This window comes from Austrofundulus limnaeus, unplaced genomic scaffold (genome assembly GCF_001266775.1).
Source record: "Austrofundulus limnaeus strain Quisiro unplaced genomic scaffold, Austrofundulus_limnaeus-1.0 Scaffold26, whole genome shotgun sequence".
Classification (NCBI taxonomy): Eukaryota; Metazoa; Chordata; class Actinopteri; order Cyprinodontiformes; family Rivulidae; genus Austrofundulus; species Austrofundulus limnaeus.
The window spans coordinates 1977201-2003903 of NW_013952428.1; the positions used below are offsets into that span (position 1 = coordinate 1977201).

General features: G+C 38.7%; 1 protein-coding gene across 2 annotated transcripts in view; it reads left to right on the forward strand.

Annotated features, from left to right (window-relative positions):
• The window catches only part of ppp1r16b (protein phosphatase 1, regulatory subunit 16B), a 98952-nt gene that overhangs the window by 27642 nt on the left and 44607 nt on the right, over positions 1 to 26703 (forward strand). Inside the window, exon 2 of one of the 2 annotated variants that reach the window (XM_014004772.1) lies at positions 3402 to 3828. In XM_014004772.1, the coding sequence (XP_013860226.1) occupies positions 3567 to 3828 (262 nt within the window). In that variant the 5' untranslated portion in view covers positions 3402 to 3566. Of the gene's footprint in view, positions 1 to 3401; positions 3829 to 26703 lie in introns of those variants that run through there. The other variant, XM_014004773.1, reaches the window with a different exon arrangement.

Below are 26703 nucleotides of genomic sequence, written 5' to 3' on the forward strand. Positions count from 1 at the left end.
CTTTGCAGATTATTTTTTCTGCACTCCACCTGTTTAATCTGTGCGCGCTTCCTCTGTTTTGACTCCAGCCGGTTAAGTCATCAAAAAGAATTGCACGGTTGGCCGGTAGACTACAGATCTCTATCATAGGACAAATTTATATCGTTTCTACCGTATATCGTTTATATCGCGCATTCCTAGTGTAGGGTAAGGGGTCAAGGTTAGGCTAGCAATGCAATGTCCCTATAAAGATAGCTCTACTAGGCCGTGCACGTGTGTGTGAGCACATGAGTAACAGGATTACATCTGCTTTGATTCCAATGATTTGATCAGCAGCAGCAGCTGTTTTTTTAAACCCTCTGACCATCAAAGACAGTCAAAGAAAACACTGGAGGCTCCTTGTTCGTCACACTTCCTGTCTGAAGTTAATTCACGCCGCCTGCTGTACTCACATCTGCACGTTAGGCCCTTCATCGCGCACAAGAGGAAACTCCAACATCCCAAAATAAATTCGAGTGACATCATTTTATGCAGATGTCAGCAGTGTTGGGGTCTTAACTTATTTGTCTGTATTTGTCAGGACCTCGTTCTTCATGAGGCTAGATTTTTTTTTTTGTTTTAATTAGTTTTTATTAAGTTACTTTAAAATCCTTGTCAAAACCCCTACAGATGAAGATTGTATCACTTATGGTTTATAAGAAAATACAGTGAGTTAAGCTGCTGTATTGTGGATTCTCTAAAACAAGCTGAAAGTTACCAGGTGAGCTCAGGCACAGAGGCTGTGTGTGACATTGTTTCTAACCTTTCTGTACTCTGAACATCCTCTATCAACCTCTCTTTTTTCCACTCGGCATGGTGCATTTCCTGTTTTTAGCTGTGGTGGTGCATTAAGATGAGCTGAAGAGTCTGTCTCATGTTGTTGAATGGATGTGTCAGAAACACATGAAACACAATCACTGTATTTATCAGCTCGGGCACTAAAACATCTTTGTAGGCGACGCTGAATGAGGCTTTCAGAACATATTTTCCAGCAAGATGTTTGAAGAGGCGGATTTATTGCACGCTGCATGTAAATAGATATTTATTTAAATATTGCATTGTTTTGTTAAAATATTTAATGGAAGGTTAAAACGTCTTGAAGACCATACCTCATAGAAACTCAAAAAAAAAAAATGGTGGGTGACGTGCATTCCTTTGACAATCCTTTTATTGTGCAAGAGTAATTTTCTCAAAGACACTGGCTAAAATGCTGAAGTAACTTATTTTGTATTTTGCAAATAAAATGGTCTCACGGTTGTTTTCAGTTTCTACTAGAAAATGACACCTTTGCAAACCAACACCTGCAACTGTCGACATCCGTCTGTCAGCTTCTGCTGTCTGTCTACACACAAAGTCTTATGGGGAAAAAAATGCTGACATATTAAGTTTGTATTTCCAGCAGAATATTGTCAGACCTTGACGCTAATCCTCTTGTGATCAACCTTTGTGTCCTTATCCAGCCTCTAAAAATCATTTTCTGCATTACAGACATTCTCAGCTTCCTTCTCAGGCACTCATTTTATTCATATTCTATTTTTTTATGTTAAACAATAATTTTAATGAACTTTTTTTTTTACTTTCTTCCATGGTTGTACTTTTGTTTTAAAACAGACAGAAAGTATGTGCACCAGTAAACTGATAACGGAAAGTGATGCTGAAGGAAGTGATTGTTCAGCTTGCTTCCTGTCCATGCTTTTTAGCAGTTAGGTATGAGTTGCGGAGTAGCGCGAGGTTGATGGCAGTCTGGAGGCGACAACACGCTGCTTTGTGAAGCGATTCATCAGACGCTGCTGCGGGACAGGGCGGGGGGGGGGGGGGGGGTTTCAGTAACGGCTGCACACACGAGGAATTGCTTATCAGCTTTTGTGAAACAGCATTTTAAGCATAGTTGGTTTGAAAGCCGTGGAGGTATTTGGTTCTGGATTTCCTCATGTTTGTAGGTTTTAACTGTGCCGTTTTTTTTATTTATTTACTATTTTTTGGAAGTCGTCTGATCTCAGTCAAGCTGTTCACTATGTTATGTTTTATTTCTGTTTTGGGCATTTACTCTCTTCCATGCTTTAAACTACTCTTAAAAGATGCTTTAAATTGTCAAGAGACTGAAAAGAAAAGTTTTCTCAACGACGCTAAAAAGGATGCAATAAAACTAGTTCAGACATGAAAAAATAAACTCCTTCAGTTCACTGGCCCTGCACTTTTTTCCACTCCTTATCAGTTTTTTGCTTTGCTTGCAGCTTTAAGGAAGCGGTTAACCTTGATGGAGGATGGTAGACAGATCTATAGTGGCTCACAAAGCAAATGAAAAACTCGGCCTACATGTGCTCATTTAATTAGTTAGGATTTACCTCCATTCAGCTCATTTGTTATAGTGTCTTCTATGTATGGAGTTAATTGAAGATTGGAGGTTAATGAAAATAAATAAATAAAAATAATAAAAATTAAATAAGTAAAACAACATCCTGAGAACCTGTGAGGAAAAGAAAAACTAAACAGACAAACTAGTACAAATCATTTGAAATTTACTTTTTTCTAACTTTTATCCTATAAAACTTCATCCTTACTGTATAAAAATAGGTGAAAAATAATTCAACATATCATTGGTCAGGCTGTTGTCCTGTAATTAGCTATGTTTACATGGATATAAATAATCGAATAAATGTCACAATCAGAAAAGTCTGATCTGATTCAGCTCGATCGGAATGAATTTGTAATCTGGTGTAATATGGTGTGTTTGAGGAAATGGGAAAAATAGGTTTCATGGTGCAGTGAGGCACTTCCTGGTCACAAAACGTTCTGTAAATGCGCATATTACGGCAAAAAATTATTCATCATTAAATCTGGTTTTAACATTACTTTTATAAAGTTTGAAGTCTGTGCTGTCCAATCCAGCTCACTGGTTTTTACAGAAGCCCTGTGAAAGCATCACAGCTTTGCCGATCTCAGAATGTTAAAAGAAAAAAAATTCCTGTATCCGCATCGTGATCCGGAACATCACCAAAACTTAAAGATGTGTTCCTTGGTCCAGTACCCACATGTGGTAAAAATGTCATAACAATCCGTACACAAGTTTTTGAGTAATGTTGTCCACAGACAGAACAACAGAACGACAGACAGAACGACAGACATTCGTGACCGAAAACATTACCTCCTCGCCCTTGGCGGAGGTAATTAATTATCCTAAATCAACAGGCTCAACACTCTGCTGCCTGTGTGTCAATATGTTAGATCAGTAGGAGGTTCTGCATGAATTAGGATGGATGCAGACAAAAGGGGTTCAGACTACCTGAAAGCGCATTTAGGCTGTTCACGCCTGCATCTGAATGCACCTGGAAAACTAAAGAAGCATTATAAACACCAGCTTCTGCCTCTGTCTCCTCTCCCAGGCTGCTCACTGGTGCTGAAAGGATGACGGTGAAGATGATGGGAGGAGGCCGCAGCCGACGGTGCAGACCTCGCTAGGAGTCGCTCAGTGTCCACCATCTCACCCATCCACCACCACCACCACCACCACCATCATCCACGTCTGCTGTCCAACCCTTCCCAGCACCATGGCCAACCACCTGGAGCTGATACAAGAGCTGCAGCAGCTGGACAAGGTGCCCAGTCTGGAGAGGCTGCGGGCGGCTCAGAAGCGCCGGACGCAGCAGCTGAAGAGGTGGGCTGTGTATGAGAAGGAGATGCAGAACAAGAAGCGGAAGGCGGACAAGAAGGGACGACTTGTTAACAGCCTGCAGGAGTCCAGGAGGCGCGTGTCGTTTGCTGCCAGCGTGGCACTGCTGGAAGCATCAGCCAGAAATGACCCTGATGAAGGTAACCCTTTTAATATACATTTATAAAGAAAACAAACACACAACTTGAGATAAACAGACAGAAAATACCTGTGTTTAGCATTTCTTCCTAAGGCGGGACATTAATAATACGCTCCAGTGATTTCTTCCTTAGCTTAAAGTGAAAGCTGGCAGAAATGTTTGACGCAACATATGAATAATTGCTTTAATTTCGGCCTCGATGTTATTCTTCTCCCAGATATCAAAATGCCAAGGTCTGGGTAACGGTTAGCCCGGCCTTCCTCTTAAAACAGTCTGTGGAAGTCACTCCATTCAAACCAAATTTGTTCTGCTAAAAGACCATTTTATCGTCGAGAAATAATAGAGTTGTCACACTGGGATGAAACTCTGCCAGTCTTTTAATTAAAAATTCTGCACGTAGTGCCTGTATGTTTGCAGTTAATAATTGTTTTCCTCCTGTAGAGATAGTCCCATGACGCTGTGGCAGTCGTTGTGTGATTCTTGGATGATAACATGCTGCTATCTTTCAGATATGGCATCTAATTTAGCATCACTTTACCCTGAAATTGGTTTGAACTCTTTTTATTAGAGGAAAAACAGCCCACAGCAGTGCCAGTACGCTTTCTGATTGCGAGCTGCTACTGCAGACACTAAAACCATTCCAGTGTTGCTGTAAATTTATAATAATTAAAAGAGACAAAACCAAATTATTTATATTTACACTTACATGGGAGCTGTGAACTGGTACACACATTAGCTTGAGATGCTGTCGGTGCCGATTTTGGGTTTTCAGTGTCAGATTTTTATTTATTTATTTATTTTTTCCAAAACATTTGAACAGCATTTAAATATTGTTTGGCTGCTGTGCTGCGTGTAGCTCACAGGAAGTCTGAAACCCTCTGACGATCAGACACGGCTTCCCGTCTCAGCCGGAGTCTGGAAAACCCACACGAGTCCACCAGAAAGTGGCTACTCGTTAATAATATATGTTCACACTTAAAAGATGCCGTTTCAAGAAAACATTTGTTTATCCACACAGTGGTGCACGCGTGCAAGGTCAAGTGTGAATCTATACAAACTTGTTAAGGCAGCTTTTTGTGCGTTTTTGCCCAGTTTTGATCGAACACACACAAAACATTTTTTTCCTTTTTTTTCCTTTTTCCTTCATAAAATGTTTTACAAAAGATGAATCTTTTCTCTAAATTTTAAAGCCCATCTGGCCTTCAGTAAATCCTTTTTATTTTTTTAGGAATTCAACAAGTACTTTAAGTTTTTGTCCAGTTTACAATGTTGGACAGAACTGAATAAAACACTTACAAAATCCCTATAATCACTGGAGAAAAGGGCTGCACAATGATGGAAAAACGTGACATTGTGATATTTTTTAAACCCTGTGATAAGAAAACAATTTAAGGATTTTCAACAGATGACTTGGATAACACTTTATGTAGCCATCTAGTTGATTATAAACCTGCACCGATCTGATCTCTTGTTTCGTGCATGACACAAGTATGTTTTTTTGTTTGTATTTAAGAGTTATTCTTATCATTTAGTGCTTAATTTCATGGTGCTGGGACCTGAGGACATGCTTCTACCTTAGGCTGTGTCCAAAACGACAGGCCGGGTCCTCCGGAGGACCCAGACTCCCCGGTCTCGGCGGGCCGGGTCCTTGGTAGACCGGGAAGACCGGAAAAAAAGAGGCTGTGGATTTGGACGGTCTAGCCTCCCCTCCTTACCCCGGCGTACATCATGTCACCTAGCAACTGTGACGACGCTAAACAAGCAAACTTAAATCAAAACTAGAAAAATATCAATACATTAGCATTATTAATATCACAAAACTATAAAATTAACTTAAAAGTATCATTTGAAGAATTAATTGATAGGTTCATGTTTATTTCACGTTTTTTATGACGAAAAAATAATAATTAAAAACATGTCCATACAACTGATAAAAGTATTAGAATTACAACCGCTAATTTTTTTAAATTTTTAAACCACCATATTTTTATTTAAAATGTATTCTTTTCTCTCGCTTCGTCCGCCATTACTAGCTTAAAAAAATCTCCGGTCGGGCCGCAATGCATTATGGGATATGCTGGGCCGGGAAGGATTCATCAGACCTGTCCTTCGATTCGGGGAAAAAGAAGGACGTATTTGTCGGACGCATCGGAGGAGTCTTCCGTTTTGGACGTCCTTCGTCGCGGCGCTGTGACGTATGCGGCCGACAAATTCGACCTTCGGAGGACCCGTCCTGCCGTTTTGGACACAGCCTTAGTTTCTGTTTTCATCATGCTTTAATGTTAGCATTCATGCTAATCGTGTTTTAACACTTTTCCTCCAGTTCTCTGTGAATTTGCTCATCTTCCTTGTTTTCATCAAAATCCTCATAGTCTTCCTCCACAGTTTGGGAATTTACCGGCAACTCTTCTCCGAACGGCGTTGCCATTATTTCCACTGACATTTCACAATAAAATGACAGTTTTAGCGCTTCTGACTCAAAGCTGCCACATCCACCGTCAGAAGCAACCCGTCAAAATAAAAGCGTGCGCAGTGACATGGTTTAGTGATTTAGTTCCTTGATAGCACATTCATTTAATTTGCCTCCTACATCGCATATACTGCAATGTAATTATCATGCACACGTGGGGGCGGAGGTGGTGCTGTGGTAGGGCAGCCGACTTGGGACCAGAGAGTCACAGGTTCGACTTCCCGCCATGCCCACACGTCATGGTGCTCCTTGAGCAAGATACTCCCCGGGCAGCTTACATAGCAGCCCACTGCTCCACTTGGGTGATTCTCACATGTGATGGGTCAAATGCAGAGCACAAATTTCATCATTGCATGGGAACATGCATTGATGACAAAGTACGTAAAGTAAAGTACATTTAGGTATATTGCGATGACGACTACAGCGTGCTCTAATCTGTAGGTAAGTAACTTTTAGAGTCAGTTTCATTCAAGATGCTCGCCACAGTAAAGCAGCCTTCAGCTACCTTAAGTGTAGTCTGAAGTTGTTCTTTTTAATCTTTTATTTTTAAAGTCTGTTTCTGCGAGGAATTCTAAAAGTTACATTTCAACATGTTCACGCTTTCTGGCGCGTCTGTCAGCGGTGAACGCCGGACACGTTGAGAACCGATTTCTTTGCTTTGTGTCGAGCACGTCTGATGTGCAGAAGGTTTGGCTCCCTGCTGCTGGCAGTGCCTGGGCATAAAACCGTCTGCTATCACCGCTGCTTAATGAGGGTGACCATGAAAGAGGCAGGGAGATAAAAAGAAAGAAAGAAAGAAAAAAGGAAGACAGGATGCAGTGTTGCCCACACAGCTCCAGTGGCAGCTGGCTGCTCCAGGATTCTGATAATCTTCCCCCTCGTTCCCTCCGGTTCCCAAATGCTCGATCAGGCGTCGTGGCTTTACACGCTGTGCTGTTCCAGCAGACTGTGCATGAGTTCTCGGCTTATTGTTTTACAAAAGGAAATGCAGAATTATGGCTTCACTTATTTGGGTTTTCAGTTAGGGTTCAATGAAAAAGAGAAATTTGGTTAGGCTTTTATAGCAAGGAGAACTAAAGGCTGTTTTTGACAGAAGCTGAACGTGTAATCTGACAAAACAGTGACTTGTAAAGGAGGAGAGATGAAGCTGGAAATTTAAGGAGGAAACATCTTCCCTAAGCATAAAAAATAAAGAGAACAAAACGTAAAAAAAGTAAAAACTTCAAACTAAAAGTCTGTCATAAATTTCTGTTGTGTGTGCATAACTTTGGGGGTGTTTCTACAAATGTAAACAAAAGGGAGGCTGAAATGACAGTTGACCTGAAGTTGACTGTACTTCGGCTGTAATCAGATGAGAAACTGGATGGAGTCCAATTTAATCTGTGATTTGTAGGAGTAAACTGGCTGCTTCCTGTAATTCTCTCCCTCCTCTGTTTTGTCTCTGTGTGTGAGGGGCCCATGCTGACAAATATGTGATTATTTTAGATGAATGCTTTAAAAAATGGATCATGTGCTCTACGCGGTGCCTTTTGCAATCCGTTTATAGAAGAGCAGAAAGCGCTGAAAGTCAGATCTGTTGACGTGCATTTTTAACCCTCTTATAGGCACGTCTGTGTTCTCCCCTCTCTCTGAACTGCAGTGTTCCTGTCATTATAACTTCCTTTGTGGAGGCGTTGGCAGTAGGGCTGCACGATATTAGGAAAACCTGCGATGTGCGATAACAGTGCTTAATATTGTGATGACGATATGACTTGCGATAAATGAAAAAATACATGTGTAGTGTTGAGATCTGTCTGCTCTGGGTTCAAAGACAAAAAAAACAACAACCTTAAAAAAAACAAATTTCTATTCCAGCCTGATTTTTTCTAAATGAAGAGACCTATCCAATTGATCAAATGCATGAAGGGCACCGTTAGATTGGTGAAATACTTCAAGCTTCCATCTGAATGACAAAATGCATAAATGCAAACTTTTGAGTCAACTGTTTATTGCAGTTTACGCAGTTGTTGCGATATGCGTATTGCGCTGGCTATTATCGCGATGACGATATATTTTCGATACATTGTGCAGCCCTATTTGGCAGCAACCTCATCACACAGTAAATATAGTGAAATTGCAGTAGAAAAACACTTTGTACTGGAGCTGAAGTGGGTTTGAGTCTTTGACAGTGTGTTTGTCACAGAAGAGGAAAAAGCAAGGCGGAGATCATTTTGCAAAAATGCCATTTTCAGAGCTGAGATAATGATAATGGCTCCATCAATCTAAGAAAGTGACGGCAGTCATTCATTTAAATGTTTGCTTTTCTCTTAATGTCCTCACGTTTTGCTCAGACATGCTTGTGAAAGTGAAGAAGCGGGACCTTTATAACAGCCAGGCTTCTTGACAGCAGATGTTTCTCAGAGTTCATATCGATCACACAACCATCTCTATGTCTAATCTTACTCTGTGATATTTCAAATTAAAATAGGAAAATTTGGAAAAAAAATATTACATTAATTGGCTGAAGTGGCCATCTTGATTTGGGTTGACTCTAAAAGTACAGTTATCTCTATTTAAAATCTGTTCACTGGTTCATGAGATATTTTCCCAACAGCTAATGCTAAAGTTTAAAGGAAGAACTTGTGCAGCCTGTTGGTGCTTGGAGTAGACTCTCAACTACTACCAGGCATTTAGCTAAAGCAGTGGTTCCCATGATGATTCTCCAAAACTATAATGTACAACAGCTGATTATTAAATGAAAATTATTTATTTAACCCCCTAGAATGTTTACTTCTCAGGCATTTTATTCTTTTCAGCTCAAATTAAACATAAAGATAAAAATGTTGCCTTGAAAGTGAATAAATAATTAAATAAATAAAGCAGGTGCAGGTGCAGGAAGCAGCAGCATCCAAAGTACATCAAATACCCCAAATGAGCAAATTCTGTGAAATTCCGCGTTTTATACAGGATTCCATTTTGTGTCAATTTTGTGACTCCGTTTGCATTTTCTGCCTTTTCTTCTCTCTCTCTCTATATCTCAGTCCTATTTTTATTTATTTATTTATTTTACACATCTGGAAAACTTTTCCACGTACCCCCGTAATATGCTTGCGTACCCCAAGGGGTACACGTACCCCTGGTTGGGAATCACTGAGCTAGAGGGCCTTCTTTCAGCTGGCGGCGCCTCACGATGCGTCCGAGCTGACGGCCAATCTTCATGTTCGCCGAGAGCATTTATTTTATTTTATTTATATATTTTTAATTAGAAATTTATTCATTTCATTTTTAACACAAAATAACAAAGAACAAAAAACATGCAATCAAAATAAAATCAAATAAAATGAAAGGCAGCAGAAGAAGAATGAATATTCGATCTGCCCCTTTTTTATACCCAGAGTATGTTCAAAAGAAAAGTAAATTACAATAAAAATCAAAACTGAAAACACACACCTTTTTTTTTTACCCTAAATAAAATTTCGTAAACAAAGCAAGCAGCATGATGGTGACACCAATTAGTTTAATAAAATCCAATGAAAACCTAAAAAAGAAATGACACCGGTTTGGATAGAGGAGGTGGACGATTTTACATCTTCAGTAGCCGTTGTTGTGCGTTGTTTTCACAATCTCCGGTCCTAGTCAGTTCATAACTTTTTCCTTTTTCTTGCTACGGAAATTTCATAAAAAGCCTGGCTTCTACACCAAATTTTAGCTCAGTATCTGTAAAACTGACCGCTAAGAGGCATTCTTGTGTTTAGTTGTGACGGCCTGTGGTGGATCAGATTTAGATGTACATAAATTACTTTGAGAATTAAAATAAAATCCATCTTGTGGTTTATGAGATATTTTGCCAACATAACTGACAAACATATACATTAAAGAGAAAATAGATTCAAATTGTTTTGTTTTATTGTTTTTCAAGTGTTAATTCTTCTTGATTGAAGTAGCTCCTGACTTGTATGATAAAGCTCCAAGTCTGTAAACCATCTGGCTTCAGGTCCCGACAATGAGAAAAGTTGGGAACACTTAGTTTATCAGTATAGTTTGTCTAAGCTGCATACATATACACATAATACAACCTTTTTCTTTTAAGCTTAATGTCAAAGAGGGGTGTAACTCAGACATCAGCAGGTTAATGAAAAATCGGTTCATTTTTATTTTTGTTTAAATAAAGTTTGTGTTGGGGATAAGTTTGCGGTGTGTACAGTAGGAAGGATCTGGACACGTGTGGTCTTTTCCCTGCTCTCAGGCAGCCTCCGTCCTAAACTCTGGGCCCCCTCACTGTGATGAGAGCTGATGGCTGTGAAATTACTGTGAAGCACCTAAGTGTCTTTCTGTGTGGCTGTCGGCTCGTCGACTCTGATGGGATTTCTTCTTCTGCTCTGAGCCAGTTTCCTGCAGAAGAGCTGCCAGCACGGTCAGAAAGGACAACCAACACACACTGTTCGGAGAAAAGAGCTGTTTACTTATGAGTTTGTCCACAAACTCAGCACGCATGGGTTCAAATAAAAGAAATAAAATAAACATTAATTAGTTTGATTTGCCATGCTGTTTGGTATTTATGATTAAGACAACATCCGGGGGTAAACAACTGGATGAAACTGACTCCTCGTGGTGATTAGCTGGCTGTTAGTGGGTGGTGAAAGTAGCATCTGCAAACAGCACTTTGAGGAACTGCTGCTTTCAAAAGTGTCCATTAATGAGGCTGTGTCTTTAAAATGCTGTTCTGTTTTATTTCCGTGTGAATCACCTGGGCTGATTTGAAGCACAGAAGCCTAATTGTTGCACTTAAAGATGGATTAAAAAAAGCAGATGGTTGGAGAGGGCTAATTGCAACCGTTGTACTTGAATGAAATAAAGAATTTGTGTGTTTAATGAATGAAATTTTCTAGTCTTATATCTTTGCTAGCGAAGGTTAAAAAGATATTAAAACCGTTCCTGGAAAGATGCAGTAATTATTGCATACAACTCTTTTTAATTATTTGTAAATGATGGGATATAAAAGCCTGAGTGAGATCATTTAGTTGTGTTTTTTAAAGTATATTTCTGCAGAATGAAATGTCAAAAACAAGTCTCTTCCTACTGTGGAAAAACCTTTTAGTTTTTTAAACAGAACCTATACTTTTAAGCATTTAAATACAAAAAAATTAACGCAAAAAACTGCTTTTTCTGTGACAATGTGTGAATGTAGAAAGCTGAATGACAGCTGCAATTTGTTGCAGAAATAATTGTTACCGGAACTGTTAAAGTTAAAGCAGGAAGAGCAGAAATTAAATATAGCAAAGCAAGAACTGAAGGCTAAAATCAGGGGAAAAATAAAACAAAACAAACAAAAAAAAATACATGACAAAATTTTACCACTAATTAACACTAGATGCGGTTCTGCTGCGCTCCTGCAGTGCACAGTTTGCAGCTGTTTGTTTGCACCTCTATTTATACAGCGTCTTCTCCAGTGTGAAGCACAGGGGAGGTTTGAGAAGCGTGTGCAGGAAATGCGAGTTTGCGCAATAAATCCAGTGATAAATGTGAAAGTCAGAGCAAAAATAATTAATTCTGTGGAAGACGGACTCTAAACACAGCTGAAACTGCATCCCTGCCGTCTTTTTGAAACTTCTGATTTCAAAATAAAATTCACGAGTATTGTGTATGTCTGCATATGCTGCACGCTACATGTTGCCATCTGCTTCCCTTGAAACATTTTGACAGCATTTGTGTAGAAATATATCCATATATTATATGTATATATATATTATATGCTACATGTTGCCATCTGCTTCCCTTGAAACATTTTGACAGCATTTGTGTAGGTATATATCCATATATTATATGGATATTTGTGCTTGAATCATAGACAAATATGTTAAGATCTATTTTAGTTTAAGTAATTCACTTTTATTTCATTAAAACTTACTTCATTGTCATTCAGTGTTAATCCTGTCAAGGTTCAAACTGTTTTGCTGTGCAGGTGCACATGTATTATGGTGGATTTACACCAAAGGCGTATTGAGCTGCAGGAGCAGACAGTTTACATGCAAAGTCTATGGTGGACGTGCCTCTAGGGGTCGTGTGGCGTGTCATGTACGTTTGGTGCGGCGCGCAAGGAATGTGCGTTCATGAGGTGCGTTGAAAGCAGCCAATGCCTGAGTTAAAAAATCTGAACTTTCGCCGCTCGACTCATCTTGACAACCACTCAGACTCATTTTTTCACGTGATAGTTTCCTGAATGTTGCACACTAAACCGAAACAGATGGACCTTTAGCTGAAACCGACCGTCTGCAGTTGGATTTTCTGGCAGGATATATCAGTACCGATGTGGGTCAGCTGCTCGGGACAAAAAAAAAGTCCATCAGCTTGCAGCTTCTGGAGTGGCGAAAATAACCGAACAAATTGCCTCTAAATCATCTGGTGAATTAATTATCTGCTGTGCGCAATGTTCGCTTGCTCTTTAGTAAATAAATCAAAGCCATTTTCTTCATTTTATCTTTATTTCACCCACAGAGGACAGACCGGAAAAAAACCAAGACGCTCCTCCCTCTTCAGACGCGCATCTGGTCTGTGTCCCGGTCTGAATAGTGTGTCCAGCTGGAGGCGTTGGGCACTTTTTTGCTGCTCAAAACACGTTCAGTGTGAACATAGCATTAGACTATGGCAGATGCNATATATATATTTAATAATATAGCTGGGATTTCAACAAAATTAGTCTGCCTTTTGTGAATTGCTTTGAACATACTGATGTTGTGCTTGTTCCTTTTCCCGTTGGTGCGACGTGATCTTTGTAGATTGACTCAGGCGCAGCTCCAGTGTCCGGCAAAAATAGGATCGAATTTAATTTTGACAGATCACCGGCAGCTCACCACCGCCGTGCAGAGCCAGTGTAAATACTCTCATTGATTATAATTGTTGCATATTTGCTGTGGAGGTCGGACTGGAGCAGAGCGAAACCACATAGTGCAAGTTAGGAGTAAAGCTAGCAAAACTGTTGCTAAAAGCTAACAATACCAAAACAGTAGCTTAAAGCTAAAATAAAATAGGTAATATCTGTGAAACCTTAGCTAAAACTAAATTGAGCAAAACAGGACCTAAAACTCCAATTAACAAAATTGCAGCTAAAAGTTTTTAAAGTTGCAGAACTGTAGCTAAATGTTAGAAATGTAAGCCTAAAATCTAAATGAGCAAAATTGTAGCTAAAAACTAAAGTGCCAAGACAGTAGCACATAGCTAAAATATCAGCTAAAAGGAACAGGAAGCTAAAAATAGAGCAAATATGCTGAATCAGATTTCAGAGAACAATGTTTTTTGAAGCAAATGAAAAGATCTAAATGCATTTCTCTGTGGAAATATTTGTAAATAAATGTAAATTCAAAAAGTTGCAAAACACTACAAGTTTTAGCTCACTATTTCTGATCATGTATTTTAGATCTCTGAATAGATAAATAAAAGTAAGTAAGCATAAGTGGTTTGAATGATGAAGAACAGAATAATATTCACTCTATTATAAATGATTTCATAAGAAAATTAAATCAAGCAGTCATTAAATAGTGTAGGAACACCGCTGGAACAAAACAAATGTGTTTATGTGGGCATTAAATCTATAAAACACAGACAGCTGGGGAACTAATCCCTGTGTTGAACTTGTGAAGCAGAAATTATTGGGATATTTGATGTCCTTGTGGTGTGATTACAGAGATCTACCAGACGTGCCCGTCAGTGAACCCAGTCTTTGTTTTGCAGTTCTGTCTCCTTCCCACCCTTGAACTCTTGTTTTATTCGCCCACTCACATGGCAACACCCAGCGCACTAATTACCACTTATCCCCCCGCTGAAACTTCATGACTCCCTGCTTTCAGTCTGAAAAGCCATCCTTTAAAATCCACATTCCATTTTTAGGCACGTGGCTTTTTCTGGTTCACCATCTTTTCTTCTGCTATATCATCATCATCCTCAGAAAAAACTGAGTCTAGGTTTCAGGATGGAAAAATACTCCATGGAAGCTTCACCTCCTGGAAGACAAAAACACATGGTTTGGTCTGTCGTTTTTTTCTTCTCCGGTTATTTGTGTGCAAATTAGATCTCGGAGGAGCTTTTGTCTTCTTCTGCTGTCTTATTAGAGTGGTAAGGCCTTCTCCTCAGAGGCTGAAAATAGGCTTAGCTTCTCCCAGGCATATGGCAGCAACAGAATGACATGAAAAATACTCTCAAGTGAAAGAAAGAGAGGAAGGAGAACATGAAGTACATACCGTATTTATTCATGTATAATACAATCTCATGTATAATACGATCATCATTTTTGAGCTTAAAAAGCATAAAAAATCTAATCATCAATAACCCGTGTATAATACTACCCCCCAACTTTATGGATGATTTTTAGGGTTAAATTTCTAGTATTATACATGAATAAATACAATAATCTTTACTTCATTTGTTTGGAATGTTGAGTCAAAAGATGTCCCGAACACCTCTGATCAAGAGAAATCAGAATGAAAAGCAGAGACATTTAATGAGACCTTTATGTTGGATTGTTAATGTCTGTGACCTTTTCTCTGAGGGAAAAGTTTCTTTTTGAAGGAGGACTTTATTGTTGCACATTGATCAGATGAAAGCATGAAACATACTCTGGGTTTTTGTGTGACTGATATCTGCGTTACTCTGGCTGCAGCTTCATTAAAAAACAGTAGGTTTTATTTGTAGATGTGATTAGGCTCCACAATAGAAAAATATGTATCTTTTCAATATTGAAATGAAGTCTTGTTTTAGTTAAAACAGGTAGAAGAGAGCAAGTAAATATTTTGACATAAAAACTGTTTCATATGACCGTCATTTAATCATATAATTGAGTTCATATTTCTTGGACTAATACACAACAGTCACCTCAGAGAACTTCAGAAAAGACAAAAAACTCTTTAAATTACAGTATTTTTCATTTAAGTACAAAACCATCCAGATTAAATCCAGTTGATTATAAAATCTCAATTACTAAAACGTTGGAATCATTTCTTGTTAATTTCAGTTCTTTGTCTCTAATTTTCCCTTCTTGTCAGTAGATTTAGAAATCATGTGAAATAGGTGCAGTATTGCATAATAAAATATTTTTTTAACTAACCAGGCTTGTCGAACTTTAACGAAGATCCCCGCTTTGTTCTTCCACTGGTGTCATTAGCATGTTGTGATGAAAGAGTAATGAGTTGAACACGTGAAACGGCGCTGCCCGGAGGTCCTGCAGTGAAAAATGAACAGCGCTGTGGCGCGGTGATGTCTGCCGCTCTGTGACATCATCACCGCCGCTCTGTGTCTCACTGCAGGGCTGATGTTGGAGGGAGACACGAGAGGACTGGAAACTTCAGATTATTTACATTCTCAGGCATAAAAGGAACAACTTTGCACCAGATTTATCAGCTGGAAAAAACTGCCCGAGTTCGTCATTCATCTCATTCTTTTCAGATTCTATCAGTAAACCTTTGTTTTGATGGATTGAGTGATGAGGTTTGTTTAGCACAAACAGAAATTTACAGTTCTGTGAAAACATTTTAAATGTTCTCAGCTTTTTTTTATAATCTTGAACCAAAATTTCCAAGAACTTCTGAAGGAGCTACAGAATATTATTTTGATCCTTTATTACTTTTTTCTTAACTTTTTTTTTCTGTCTAGTTCTTGTACCTGATCATTTTTAAAGGAATGAAAATAATCAGGTGCAAAAAAAATCATTTAAGGGCTGCATCCAAATTCAGAGGCTGGGTCCTCCGAAGGACCCGGCCTACCCGGTCTAGGTGTGCTGGGTCTTTGATAGACTGCGAAGACGGTGACAATGAATTTGGACGGTCTAACCTCCTGTCGTTACCCCTACGTACGTCCTGTCGCCGAACAACCGTGACGACGCGAAGCAGAAGCAAAATTAGATAGAAAATAAAGATATTTCAGTATATTAGTATTATTAATATCATAAAACAACAAAACTAGCTTAAAGGCAATATTTGAAGAAGTAAGGGACCTGCCACAGATGTGTTTATTTCTCTATACTAGCTCATTTTATTTCTGACCAGAATAATATTAAAAAAACATGTCTATACAAATTACAAAAGCATTAACAACACAACCGCTTAGAACTTTTAATTTTTTACGACCAGATTAAAAAAAAATTTTCTTCTTTCTCTCGCTTCGTCCGCCATTACAAGAAGAAAAAAATCTCTGGTCGGCCCACCATGGTGGGCCGAGAAGGATCCATTGGACCCGTCCCTGAAATCGGTGCAAAAGAAGGACTCATTTGGACGAATTTGGCCTTCGGAGGACCCAGCCTCTGAATTTGGACGCACCAAAGTATAAAAAGTGAGATCCCTTATATTTTTAAGGCTTTACATAAAGAAGTATTAATATACAGAAAGGATTTAACATTTAAATGAGAATTGATTAATAATCGATTATTGCTGCTTAAAATGTGATTAGATTCATAAAAAAATGAATGAATCAATTTCACTGGTGTTGTATGACAAGCTGCGTTTCCATTGACCATGAAAATGCGCAAATTAGAATTTCGAAAATAAATTTGGTCAATAGAAACACGTCAATTTAGAAAAAAATTACGTTTTTTGACTAAATGGTTTTGCCCTAGGAAGAGGTGGTTTTTGGGCTGTATCAAAATCGATGTATTTCGCAAAACTGCAATGGAAACACTTTTTTCGCATCACAGGAGTCACGTGATCAAGAACTGGCTGTTTCTACTGTCGAAAAGATGACGAAAAAGAAGATAACGGGAAGTAAAAGTAGTAGTAAAATCACCGAAGTAGAATAGAAAATATTAAACTCACTGACTACATTTTCCCAAAAACGCAGCATACGTAGCCACTCCCAAGTATAAGGGGCTTGTCACTCGAAAGCCTCGATAAGACGCCAACGTCTCCTCTGATGGCTGATGATGAGAGCTAGTGTTGTGGTAGCAACATGCTATGTGTTTACATCCATTGCCACCATGTTTGTAATGACTTATCACGAGAATAAACGTATTCATGTGTGACTTCAATAGCATTTCTTACTTAATGGAAACACTGCAATTGCGAAACTGTTTTTCGACATTAACAGAATATCGACAAAGTTTTGCGCACATTTGCAATGGAAACGCAGCTACAGTAAGTTTTGTCTTTAAGACAAATTCAATTTGATACTTGATAACTTTTGGACACAGCAGGATTTGTGATGACATTTTATTTATTATGAAGTTCTATACTGTTACAACAGAAAGTTGTTGTTTGATACAAGGACAACAATGCTGATGTTAAAAGAAAAGAAACACATTTGATTTATAAATTGGTAACAATTCATTTTGTTGGAAAAATAATCCCCCCAAAAAATGTAATTGTGAACTTAAAATCGATAATTGAATCGAATCGTTACGTCTCTAATATACAGTAAAATCAGGATTAATTATCGCTATAAGCTTTGTTGTAACTAACCTTTTTGGCACGTCTAAACACATCAAAACTCTCAGCCAACTTTTGCTAAAACTAAGTTCTTTCAAACTGCGACTGCTTTCTAAAGCCTGTAAAGAGATCTTTCGTCTCTGCTTGGAATTAGGCACTGATCCATGACACGGGGTTGTTTGCTCACATGTCCAGTTAAGCTGATGTGACTGTAGCGTAAGCTGGCAGGTGTCTGCTGTGGGTCATGGTAACAAGTCATGGTAAGGCAGGTAACAAGGACCAGTTCAAGTGGTTTTCATTATGTCCTGTTAACTGTTTTAATTTGAAATGAAATGAAAGAATTTTAGAAATGTCTACGTTATGTCGTAATTTGAAACTTTCCTTGAATAAAATAAGGAGGATTTTTGAACAGTCAAACACACAAAGATTCAAAGATTTGTAGTTAGCTGCAGCCGGGACGTGCAGTTTGCCTCTTGATACTTGTTTAAAGCCGCTCACAGGCAGATGGCTGCTTGAGTCCCAAACTAATTCATGCGGATGGGTTCCTGCATTTCTTTCCTGGTGACAAAATGAAGCCACTCTACTTAAAGCCAAATCAAGACTCACCACTGCCTCTTTAAGGTTTCCCCCCCATCTTCATCATCATCCTCTCCATTGATTCTCTGCAGCAATTGAAGCTCTTGATCACTCAAGTGGGAATTTGCATTCTTTGGAGCAACGATGCCACATGAACTCGTGCAGGTTTATGAAAAGCTGGGTTTCTCTCTGTCCCAGCTCCTATTTTTGGGTGATATTTCTCTGCCGTGTCTTTTTTATCAGTACTGTGTGATCAGGGGAGCTTTCTTTGTGTCTCGGTCCGCCTCGGGGTCCACAAAACTCAGTTTCACTTCTTTTTTGCTGATCTTTTTTGCTGCTCCGCTCTTTCTCTAACCCCTCGGGTCGTCTAGCATTGCTGCTTTTGCCCCGACACGCTGGCACTGCTGTCTCCCCCTCACCTCCTGCTTGTTTATAATATCAGCAGATTAAAAAAAACTGACTCCTGTTGGTTGTAATTTAGTCTGAACAATGCCGGAAAGACATAAAAATGAGTGATTGAGCGAAGATGCTGTGCGGAGCGAGGAATTATCAGAATGTTGTCTTATTTAGTCTCATCTTCCAACACGTGTCCCAGCTGGATCAGAGCAACGAAGAGCAATTTGTTGATCTCAAACATGTCCTCATCTGTCATCTACTGTGTTCTTTACCTTCAGCAGACTCTCTGTTCAAGATACAAAAGTCATTTTATTATTATCACAATTATTCTTCCTTGATTTATGTTCCTTTTGTAGTGAACCATTCTCTCTTAAATGCCGACCAGCTCGCTCAAATCTCCATCACCTCCTCTGTTTCACATCAATTTTATCTCCTGGGAGATCCCAGACTCTTAAGTTAACTCCCATTTCCATGGTAACTGAGGCGGACAGAGAGAGGTTTCATGCAGCCTCGGCCCGAAGCTGCTCAGCTGGAAAGGCACACATTTTGCACCATCACTGCCGCTGGTTGGGATATTCTGTTGGAAAGGGTTGTTGCTGCTGGGTGGGCTGGCTGTGCTAATCCCACTTATAGTCTTCACAGTTCTGTTTGGACTTGGCATTCCTAACTTGTTGGCACTAAATTTAGAAGATATACACTTTAGTTTAAATGGGGCCTCATTGTTTCTAGTTCCTTTAGGGCAGTGGTTCCCAAACTTTATCTTCTGACCCACAAAATATCCATGGCAAAAACTTGACCCCAAAAATTACTGGTCTGAGTACATGAACTTCGTTAATAACCCTAAAAACACAGGCTTTTTGACAATCTAAACAGCTTATACACAAATATAAATACTTATATTTACTTATTTTGTGTTTTTGTAATAAGTATAGGGAAAATATTACATCAACAATTATTTTATTACCCTTTAAATTGATTTCTGGAGATTATCCAAGGTGCTTCATGACCCATAATTGGGTTCCAAGCCCAACTTTGGGAACCAAAGTGCAGTGGTTCCCAAACTTTTCAGCTTTTGACCCACAAAATAACAGTAGCAGAGACCTGTGCCCCCAGATATTTTTAGATGATAAATATTTGTATCAGGTCAACAAAACATGGGCATAGTAACAATATTTTTATACTACATTTATCCATTTTAAATACACTAACCTCACTCCTTTGTAACAACTAAGGCAAAAATCGTTAATTCAGAAAATCTTTTCAGGACCCCACCTTGACGTTTCAGGACCCCACTTTGGGTCCCGACCCCAACTTTGGGAAACACTGCTTTAGGGTGACATTTTTTTATTTTTATTGATTGTTTTTTTCATTATTTTTTATTCATTAAATAAAAAAAAAAATACAAATCCAAATTGGAATGAAAGGAAACAGAAAGAAGAAAAATATCTGCCCCTTTTTTCTATAATTATTTTCAAGCAATAATAATCAAGAAACAAAACAAAATAAAACTTCAATTCCTTCTCAAACAACAACTTTTGATACACAATATACAATTTCATATTTCTTTAACAAATTTATATTTTTATCATTCTCTTAAAGAAATACATTGAACCAGCATTTTTTATAATCACTTTCCAGATAATGCCACAATCTTATTCCTTGAACTGAAGCGCATCGGTCTTTCAAGTTTGTTCAAATTTTAGGTTTTATAAACATCTCAGGTCCTTTAAGATTATAAGAACTTTCTCTCTTAACAAAACTTGCTGCTGCTAATACAAATATTAAGACTGCAGTTTCAACAATCGTCAAAGAGTTGATAATGAAATTAAGATTTATCCATGATGAGGAGCTAAAACAAAGATGAGATTAATGTTTTTCAAAATAATGTTTAATTTTAAAATTTTAAAGGGCAATATTTAAATTCTGTACAATAATAAAGTAACTATGTCACCTCCAGTTGTTATTAAAATGTTGTTTATATGTTTAAATAGAAAATAAACTTGACTTCTCCTCATATCTGTTTCTAAAAGCCTTGAAATTGGCCCCTGTCTCTTTAAGAACCTCCTTCTGCTTCTGTCCCACCCATTTCAGCACGGGGCCGAGTATGTGTGCTCTGTGATGAGGAAGCTCAGCTTGGAGACACAGTCCAGAGGAGGAGTTGAACCCAAAAAGCGCTTCTAGACCCAACCAGTCGTTTTTTCTCCCGCCTGTCTGCCTCAGGACACCACAGGATTTCCCAAACATGCATGAATGAGTCAAAGTAAGACTCTGGGCATGTTTTTGATGAGATTATAAAATGATATAAAACTCAAAAAAGTTGGTTTTACGTGAAATTGTCCCTTTAAACGTTAAAACAACTTTAATTGTTTCCTAATGTGGAAATATTCAAACCCTTGTTTGCCCCAGTCTGGGCCTTTGAGCAAATTCCATAGCCCCCCGAGCTACTGTGTGATCACATGTGTGATGGGGAAAAGTGCAGAGAAATCATTTCCCCACTGAGGGACAATAAAGGACACAAAAGAAATATGATAACCGGAGTCACATTTGTCAAAGTTTCAATGTCTAAGCTGTTCTGAAAACTAAATCACAAGGTTGAACTGTTTCAGAACTGACTAATTTTAACCATCAGGAGTTATGACCAAATGTTTTTATTTTTCTCTGTGCACTGTTGTAAAACTCCTCTGTCATTTCAATAAAAATCTAATTTTTACCCTGAAGAGTGTTTGCGTGCACAATATATTTTCAGGGTGGATTTTATTTTTTTAGAACTGACTGAGCTCTTCGCTTGTAATATGTGTGAGGTTTTCAAAAATTCAAAGATAAACTAGAGGCTGCAGATACTGTATGTTTTTCTGCTACAGATTTACTTGATGGCTTCAGCTGATGTTTAAAGTTTTCTTTAAAGACCTACATTTGCAACCGGGGATAATTTTTATTTGCAAATATTATTTCTTGGTGCGACAGCCGAAGGGTTAATAAGAGCTAAAAATGAGGACACGGGAACTGAGCTGCAGATAAGTCTATCAGCGGGGCTCCATCTTATCAGTGACTGTGATTGAAGCCCCCCCGCCTGTTTGCTGGCCTGATGAAGACATGTCGGTGTGATTCGGGGGTTGATCCCCTGCTGCCAATCCCCCGAATGCTTGTTCAGCACCCTGCTGCTCCCCCACTCTTTTTAAAGTGCCTCGTAATATCTTCCAAAGTCTGTCCACCTGCTCCGGGTAGTTGAACGACACACGACTGTAAACCCCCCTGAAGGATTCTGGATTATCCAACCTCAAAATTTCAAATTCAAATCAATTACTTGTCAAACCAAGAGGCTGGAATACAGACTTAAACCATCAGCTCAAATTATAGCTACAAAGCAAATTAGGTACAGAATTCGGATTTCACAAACATAAACTCATTAACTTCCAGCTGCCTTCATCAGCTGTGTCAAATCCACAAATTACAGAGGGGGAAATGTGGAGAGTGGCTGAGCTGTGATGAGCAAATGGCAACAACTCCAGCTGGTTACAGCCTGAGGAGCTGTCAATCAAGCCAAACAACAAACCTCAAAATACACCCTTAAAGTCAAAGTTCACTTGGGCAGGACAAAAATCCACACGTGTGTTAAAATGAGCAAAGATGTCTTTAATTTTAGGAAAGTTTCTAATTTTATTACCATGCAAAACTTTGATTCTAATGGACATTTAGGTTAAAAATGCACCTCGTATTTAGTTTTTTTCTTCTTTAAATCAACAAGACACATTTCTACAAATCCTTCAGGTTTGATTGTTGGATTGCAACAACTACTTTGTAATAGGCGAGCTGAACAGGATAAAAATACACTTCTAAAAGCTGGTCATACAAAAATATTTTCTTCATATTCTTTATATATTATCTCCTTTAACATGCAGAAACCGTCTGCTCTTTACCATCAAGGTAAAGGTGTTTAGGATTTGTCGATGAGTCAAACTCGAGCTTTTCCCTCTAATGTGCCGAATTTAAAACCTCAACTCTCTCCAGTCTTTAGATGATTTCATTGTCTCTCCAACTCAAAACCTGAAGTATCTTTTGTTTCTTATGTTTCCAGTGTGGATTTGTGAACATGAGAACACCTGCTGCTTTGTTTAGTGGCACTTTCAGTTTCCCAATCCTGTTGCTCCGCTTAGCTACATCTTTTAAAGGGTGCACGAAATACAATTATAGTGTCTTAATGGCTCATCGTGTGGGTGATAATTATAACAACATGCTAATTATATCAACCATCCCAACGTCCTACTAAAGCCAATGTCATTAAGCTCCTACTTTCTGCTGGTGTGTGCAGAGTGGCCTACTTTCTGCACAGCTGACAGGAATGTAGAAAAGGCTGGCTCGTCTGAAGAGCACTAGGGATGTTAACGATGCTGCTTTGTGGTTGTGGATGCGCTGACATTGTTTCGGGTCATTTGTTCTGAGAATAAATTGTCTTCATTTGTCGGAGCTGATAATTATGAGATCTTAATCAGTTATCTTTTGTAGTGACATGGTAGAAATGACAGTCATATTAGTCAGTCAAAGTATTGAGAGCTAAATCACAGGGTAACACTTTCTTTTATCGTACCCTTATTACCTTGTAATTACAAGGTAAAAAAATGGTAATTAATTCTAATTACTACCTTATTACCGTGTAATTACAAGTTAAAAAAATGGTAATTAAATGTAATTACTACCTTATTACCATGTAATTACGTGGTGGTTAGGGTACAATTTTACTATGTAATTAATTGTCTGCAGTAATGTATTACAATTCACTATGTAACACCTAAATTAATAGTAGGTAATTTGGACAGTTTTAAAGTTATATTTTATTGCAGTTAACCACTAACCCCAAAATTTAGTTGCGTTCTTTTGGTTATAAATATAGTGTTGAGTTAAAAGGAAAAAAACTGTATAGGTCTTCTGGACGGGTTCTTCTTTAATGAAACGTTTCGTCTCTCTTCCAAGAGACCTCTTCAGTCTGAGAGTTTCAGGCCAAATTCAGGCTTTTGAGTCCTGCCTCCAGGTGACTGATACTCAGATCTCATGGCTATCGTTCACACCTAATTAACACCTATTGTTAACAGGGGGTGGAATGATACTACCAATGGCAGCGCTGTAGGAGGGGGACAGCTGAAAACGGAGGCCTCCACCTCTGTTTAATGATGGACGGTCTTTCTTCACAAAAAATGGCTTCTTTTACTCCTCTCAAACCAACGTTCCTCTCTATCAAGGATGAGAACATCCTTATCTCTGAAAGAGTGACCGCTGGCCTGTGAATGAGTGAAAACTGCAGAGTTCTGGCCATTAGATGTAGCTCGTCTGTGTTGGGACATTCTTTTGAACAGTGGCTGCTTTGTTTCCCCGATGTATAACTGGTCGCAGTCCTCCTGGCACTTAACAGCATATACAACATTGCTCTGTTTGTGCCGGGGCACCGGATCTTTGGGGTGAACCATCCTTTGCCGTAATGTGTTTTGGGGTTTGAAAGCTACTGGGACATCATGTTTAGAAAATAAACGTCTCAGTTTCTCCGAAACACCCGCAACATATGGAATAACCACTGGTTTGGGTCTGGGTTTGGGGTCTTCATTTTCACCTGAAGGTTGCATGGAATCCTGTCTGTTTCCTGTCTGCTTTCAGGAAAGCCCAGTCAGGATAACTACACTGCTCCAGGGCCTGTCGTGTGTGTGATTTCTCTTTCTCCCTGGCTCCTGGGTTTGTAGGGACACTGTCTGCTCTGTGGTACAGAGTCCTGATCACTCCTAACTTGTGTTCCAGTGGGTGGTGGGAGTCAAGTTTGCGTTTTGACTCCCATGGTACATGGGACAACTGTCCAAATTACCTACTACTTATTTAGGTGTTACATGGTAATAAGGGTACTGTAAAAGAAAGTGTTACCAATCACAGATATTCATTTTAGTAAGAGCTTCAAATAGTTTGCTTTGTTTTTGTGAAATTTTCCAACACATTTATCCAACTTTTTGAAACAATGTTTACCTGGTATTTATTTATAATTATCAGAGCTGTAGTATTACTTCAAAATGCGTGGTCTTTAATAGTTTCTTAAAACAACTGTTGATTTTATGTGTCTATTGACTGCTTACAAGCAGATTAGGTCGAATTTTCTCCCACTAAATCAGTCAGCTGCTGCTGGAAGTGATAGCATTTGATTGAATCAAAACACTACAGACCTGAAGAGTGCTACAAAGCTAAAATGACTATTTTAAATAATATTTTGGTCAACTAAAATTGGAGAAACAATTTTAAATGACAGAAAATAGAAATGCACTTTTTAAAAAAAAAAGATGAAATAATACATAATTTTGCAATGAAAATAATATGAATCAAATAACAGGGTGTTTAGAATTAACTGGTTGAAAATTCCAGAATGTCACAAACTTTGAACTTGTGCCACTAAATCGATTCACAAAAGAATCGTGATGTTCATTTTATAACGATTCAGAATTTACATGAAATGCCCCAAAATCAATTAAAATAAATAATTAAAGCAAATTAATTGGCTGATGGTCTCTATTGTGTAACTAAGCAGGCTGTCCTGACGTCATCACGAAGCCGGTTCTGGAACAAACACATGTGGAAAGCATCAAAACAGAGAGGAAACTTAAGAAAATAAAGGAAAGAGAGATTTAGTTGGAGGATCCTTTGCACACTGATTGATATGAATCAAATCGTTTTAAATAATAAATTAAATTTGAATCTCATTGCGACTCTGAAATTCAGAATTGGATCTAATCGTGAGAGAGTAAAAGATTACAACCCCTACTTTTAATCCACCCCTCTGCCAATACATGACCTGGCATGACGATCTTAAAAAGGAGTTATTTAGGCTGTGTCTAAATGATTCGTTTTAAAGTAATGGGGAAAATTCTTAAAGTTGGGTATATTATCTTGCATTTCTGCCAGTATATTCCACTAATTGTAATGAAAATTCAAAACCATCTTTGTATGCTAAAAAAGATGCTGAGTTTGACTCTGATCCTGTGGAATACCACTGTTTTACACGGACTATAAACCACTCTGACATTTTAATTATGTATTAGATCTTTCCCTAATCAGCATCATGTGACACCTATTATTACAGCACAACAAATATAGACCTGTTCAACAAGACTAAGAGATGTTCCAGGCAGAAAATCGATTCTCCTGCTGCACCTGAGTTCACACGGGCTGGCTCTCATATCACATTCTTCACTTGATCCTCAATTCTGCCTTATCAGTGATCAATGTGCAGGAGCTATGAGCCTTCAGGGGCATCCTTGTAAATCAGAGTCCCGGGTTAAATCCCGACGATAACAGATTCCGGGCTGTTATCTTTACTGTACACTTTGCTTACAAAGAAACTCTTACTGCGCTGGGAACAAGACGTTTATTATCCGTGCATCTTCTGTCAGCAGGAGGATTTAAAATCCCAAAGTAAAAGCGTGAGTTAGGCCTGTCACAACTTTAAGGACAGGTGGGACACATATGGACAGATGGGACATATAACAACTTTAAGGACAGATGGGACATACAGTATAAGACCTATAAGGACAGGTGGAACATGCTAAGCTGTTCTAACAATCTGCCCTATTTGTCCATACATGTCCCATCTCTTCCTTTGTGTCCCCACATGACTGATCTGTTGCTAAATGTCTCATCTGTCCCTGTCCCATGTCCCACCTGTTCCACCTGTCTCTTTGTGTCCATACATGTCCCACCTGTCTCTTTGTGTCTACAGATGTCACACCTGTCTCATTATGTTCATACATGGCCCACCTGTCTCTTTATGTCCAAACATGTCCCACCTGTCTCTTTGTGTCCATACATGTCCCACCTGTCTCTTTATGTCCATACATGTCCCACCTGTCTATGTCCATACATGGCCCACCTGTCTCTATGTCCATACATGTCCCACCTGTCTGTGTCCATACATGTCCCACCTGTCTCTTTATGTCCATACATGTCCCACCTGTCTCTTTATGTCCATGCATGGCCCACCTGTCTCTTTGTCCATACATGGCCCACCTGTCTCTATGTCCATACATGG